General features: G+C 49.9%; 1 protein-coding gene across 1 annotated transcript; it reads right to left on the minus strand.

The window, feature by feature from the left end:
• LOC124107607 (bromodomain and PHD finger-containing protein 3-like) lies at positions 1–4773 on the minus strand. The gene is made up of 2 exons (XM_046465772.2): positions 4136–4773; positions 1–2360 (listed from the first exon to the last, which is right to left on the minus strand). Exons 1-2 carry the CDS (start codon positions 4273–4275, stop codon positions 2177–2179), a joined length of 324 nt encoding a protein of 107 aa, XP_046321728.2. The 5' UTR covers positions 4276–4773; the 3' UTR covers positions 1–2176.
• Positions 4774–4878: the final 105 nt, after the last annotated feature.

The raw sequence follows: 4878 nt of genomic DNA on the forward strand, positions 1-4878 counted from the left end.
TTGCTGCCCATTAGAACATTTATTTCTCAGAGAGAAAATAAGTTTCCGACAGTCATATTATAGTAGGTAAAATTAACTTTTGTATTCTTTACAGGCATAGATTTTCTCTGTTTATTACCTCTCTTATACCATCTGTTATAAACAATTCTAGAAAGCAAATAAAGTCACTTTCTACAATAAATAGAGCATCATGTGCTTCACAGCAGACGCGACAGAGACACACAGGCCCCATGCCACAGCAGGATCTGAGCCGTTTCGCGTTCTAAAAGAGCATTTTTAAAAATGAGACTCAGAGAGAGACTGAAGGATTCAGAGGTTGAAAAATAGACTAAGAAAAGAAAGTGCTAGGGGAAGAGAAGAGAGAGACAGACATGGAGTGGGGGAGTGGGGAGAGAGCTCCAAGATCTTACAACACAGGTTTAGACAAAGGTCACAGAGTCCACAGTTGACCAACTACCCGGGGAGAGGGGACGCGTAGGCTCCTTTAAATAAACCACACTGTGTGGCCACACAATGGAGGACTCCAGTAATGGACAGTATAGGCCTGAATAATTTAGAACAGTATTTTACAATTATATACACCATGTCCTTCCCTAGCCATATGCTGAATTGTTTTTTGTTTTTTTGTTTTTATTGTACAAAATCCAAAATCCCATCCTTTATGTTATTGAGTTTAGTTGGTTCCCTTTTAAACTCTGGCTCATGTCCCAAATGTATAAGAAGTCAGTGTGTGGTTGGCTGTATTTTTAAAAAGTTGAGTGTGTACAAATGGCAGTGATCTCCCCAGTGACTTTGTTTTGTCCAAAACTCCCCTATGAAAAATTTAAAACAATTAAAAAGAACGTCAAGTTAAAAATCAACATGGCGGTCAGTGGCCTGCAAGCTGGCCTGCGACTTTGGTGTTTAAGAGGAGGAAAAAAGAAATGTCCAGAGAACAAACATAGAAGCCTCTGAAAGCTGCGTTGGTTTGTCAGTCAGCATTCCCCATTCACAGTTTTGTATTGTTTTTTCCCTTCCATTTTTTGGGAAGGTGGTGGAGAGGAGGTTGAAGAGAAAGAGGGAAGGAGACAGGGGATGAAATTCAAGGGCTATGTTCCCTGGTTTGGGAGGAGGGAGCAGCAGAGCCATGGGGCAGAACCATGGGGCAGAGTGCAGGCAGGGGGATGTGCGAAGGCAGCGCCATGCTGTCCACGGTGGTGGAGAGCTTTAAGGCTGCAGTTACAGAACAAAAAAGCCCATGAGAGGGGAGGAGGGAGAGGGCACACCCAGCTGATGGGCACCGCTCCATCCCAACTGCCCATGGCATCTCAGGGGACAGATGGATACTCTCACAATCAGCCTGGTCTGCTGATAGGGGCCCACTCCAGCCTGGGCCCATGACACAGCAAGACAGGGAGAGGGTAAGAGGGCCACTTCACCCTGGGGCATGCTCAGATGGCCAGGCTCAGCCCTATTAGCAGCAGCAGAGGTCAGTGGGATGGGGAGGTGTGCTGGTGGGTGGGGTTCTCACGGGTGGGCTGGCCCCTGCCTGGACCCTGAGGGGCCTGGCAGAGACATCCACCCAGCATAGCAGCCGGCCAGGAAGGGAATGAGACTTTAAAGAAAAAGACAAGTTTGGTGATGTTTCTGTCAGTTTGGCACAAGAGAGAAAGGAAGGAAAGGAACAGGGAAAGAGGGTGAAGACAAGATAGGTTGAGAATGGGTTGGCGAGGGGGAGAAGGGGAGCTCAGTGGGATTCCCCAAGGGACCCTGGCGCATCCACAGCATCTCTGGGATCAGTGTCAGAACCTCGCCTGCCCTGAGGTGTAGTTAGCTGGGAAGGGGCTGGAGGAGCCAGGCAGCCCCTTGAGAAGGAGCCTAGCACCTCTCGCCTTCTGGGCCAGGTCCATCTCCTTGTTGGGCCCAAGCCCCACAGCTGTTTCTACTTCTAAGTGGTTCTTCAGTGGAATGGCCCTGATGGACCTCAGGTGGGAGTTTTTGGCACACAGCAGGCCCTCCAGGGAAACCATGTTATTGGTCAAAACTGAGGCCTTGCCCTAAGTGAGGACACAGTCCAATCCCTGGCCTGCCATGAGTGGGAACTGCCGGCCATACATCTGGCTGGGCAGAAGAGGCTTCTCTGTGCCCCATGGGACGGAGGCAGGCAGGGCAGCCAGAAGCAAACCCAGCCTCATCCTTACAGGTAGCTGGAGGTGATGAAGGAGTGGGGTCCCCGGACTCGGCTCAGGTGGATCATTGCACGGTCATAGGCCACCTGCACTGACTTGCGGATGCTGGTCTTGCGGCCTTCCAGCATCTTGAGCTTGTCCACAGTATCTTCTACACCCAAGGGAAGAACTTTGTCCCTTGGAAGCCACTGCCTGAAATACAAGCACAGTTAAAAAGCTGGACTGTAATGGGTCCAGGGGCTCCTCTGGGCCCACTTGCCCAGAACAGGCAAGGCTGGAGAGAGGTTACAGGGCAGAGTAGGTTAGATTGGTACAAATTCATGCAAGAGCCACCAAGAACCAGGTGGGACAGGGCAGCAAGTATGCAGGGGTGGGGAGGAGGGCATAGGATCTGTTTGGCAGCCAGGTCCTTCCCTGGGCCCTCACTCTGCTCTGAGGGTTGTCAGGGCCCTAGAGCCATTAGAGGCCCATCTGCTGTCCCAGAGGGCAGGCTGAGTGACCCTGGAGGACTTTGATCCTCACATGCTTTGGGGAATTAGGGAGTTATGGCTAGGAAATGGAGCTGTGGTTAGGAAGTAGAGGCAATGCCAGGAATTTATGGACCTCCTTGGTGTCTACATTGTGTTTATGTGTGTGTGTGTGTGTGTGTGTGTGTTATCCCCCTACCCCCATCCCCACTTCCCTAGTTGGATCTAATGTGTGGCTGAGAGCACAGCCTTCAGATCTTGGTTTCTATGTCAGTTCTGGTCAAGGTGTCTTTTATTTTTTGGTACTAGGGATTGAACCCAGGGCACTTAACCACTGAGCCACATCCCCAGTTCTTTTTTTGTGTGTGTGGGGGGGGCAGGTACCAAGGTTTGAACTCAGAGGCACTCAACCACTGAGCCACACCCCCAGAACTATTTTGTATTTTATTTAGAGATAGATCTCACTGAGTTTGCTTAGTGCTTAGCTTTTGCTAAGGCTGGTTTTGAACTTACGATTCTCCTGCCTCAGCCTCCTAAGTCATGGGATTACAGGTGTGTGCCACCGCGCTCAGCATTCCCAGCCTTTTTTATATCTTAGAGACAGGGTCTCGCCAAGTTGCTTAGGGCATCACTAAGTTGCCGAAACTGGCTTTGAACGTGCAATCTTCCTGCCTCAGCCCCCGGAGTCACTGGTATTACAGGTGTGAGACAACATGCCCAGCAGGGGTATTGTCTGAGTCTCAGCCTCCTCATATAAAAAAATGAATTGTGAGGGGACTGGGATTTAAATGAGAATAAACCAGATCATGTTTGTAAAGCAATTAGCATAAGAACATGGAGTAAGCACTCAATAAACAGCAGCTATTGCTATCATTATTTTTACCAACCAGTTCCACCTCCTTGTTTTACAAAAGCAGAGGTGACAACACTCTCCTGCTAGTGTTAAGAAGAACCTTAAGGTGTTCATAAACCATGGCAAGTGATTCCCTTGTGGAGGGTTCACATCACCCAGATGTTCTCCAGGATGGAGATGCGTGTTCCCACAGCTGCAGGGAGTGCTGGCAGCCGACAGGCTCTCAGCTGAGTCTCTCTCTCCAGGAACCATCCACCAAGGGAGCTGCCTGGCCCAAGGTCATGCCCTCTCCAGGGACAGCTGGCATTCAGGGACAAATTGGCATGAAGGTACAAAGACACAGTGCCAATTCCCAACAGCCCTCCCAAGCTCCTCAGAGGATGAGCTGAGGCCTCCATTTCAAGGTTTTTGCACTTTGACTTCTTCCTCTGCCCAGTGCTGTGCCCCTCACCCCACAGCTCTCTCTATAGCCTGCCTCCTAATGCAAAGCTTCACCTCGGAGTGCTTCCCAGAGAGTCCCATCTGTGACCCCCTCAGTTACTACTAATACTAGTAGCCAGTTATCATTAACACAGCAATACAGGACAGCTGCTGGTAGGTAACGCCTCTCCCTTCACCTGATGGCCCCAAGTGGTGCCATCACTCACCAGGTGCGCTTGTTGTCAAAGAAGAGGACAAGGAAGAGCTTCTCTCCAGCCTCTGCCTGTTTCTGCTCTCCCAGCTTCAGCACGTCCAGCGGGGGGACAGGGATGGGGACACCATTGTGCAGGAGACCCTCCCGGGGCATCTTGGGATCGATGATCTGGAGGCAGAAAAGAAAATGGGCACTCAGTGGGGAAGGATAGGTTGAACAGGAACCCCTGGTGCAGGACCAGTTGCCAAAACACCCTATACCTAAGCCATGCAAGGGCTCAGCTCTGCCCACAACTGAGGAATGGAGAGGCCGGTGTCATCCATGACCTGCAACACTTCAAAACAGAAACCATGACTCTGTCTAATCCTCCAGCTCTGCCCAATCAATCCTGATGACAGAACTTGTTTTATGGACTATCAGGCCTTGGAGTTGAAACAAGAAATGGGAAGTTCATGCAGGGATGGTACTGAATGGGGTATCTTTGATGTCCTGACCAGGTAGGTAAACCCCTTCTTCCCAATGTCCTTTACAAGGTAAGAGTAGAGGTCATTTCCCCCCTCAATTTCCCTTTAGAACCTTTGTAATTCACCTCGAATGCTTAAGGAAATTGCCTAGCACCATGGCTACCAAAAAGGCTCAGTATTAGCAAGTAGGACATCCTTTCAGTTCTATGGAAAAGAACCTGGTCACCCAACATCTTTTTTTTTTTTTTTTGCGGTGCTGGGGATTGAACCCAGGGCGTTATGCATGCAAGGC

This window comes from Marmota monax, unplaced genomic scaffold (genome assembly GCF_021218885.2).
Source record: "Marmota monax isolate L192 unplaced genomic scaffold, Marmota_monax_Labrador192_F-V1.1 WCK01_AAM20220418_F8-fsc00789, whole genome shotgun sequence".
Taxonomy (NCBI): domain Eukaryota; kingdom Metazoa; phylum Chordata; class Mammalia; order Rodentia; family Sciuridae; genus Marmota; species Marmota monax.

Bases quoted from the DNA above. Each gene is read 5' to 3' on its own strand.
- LOC124107607 (XM_046465772.2), bottom strand. From the start codon at position 4,275: ATGCCCCGGGAGGGTCTCCTGCACAATGGTGTCCCCATCCCTGTCCCC. The intron at 2,361-4,135 runs GTGAGTGATGGC...CTTGTATTTCAG, and splicing joins TTTGACAACAAGCGCACCTG to GCAGTGGCTTCCAAGGGACA.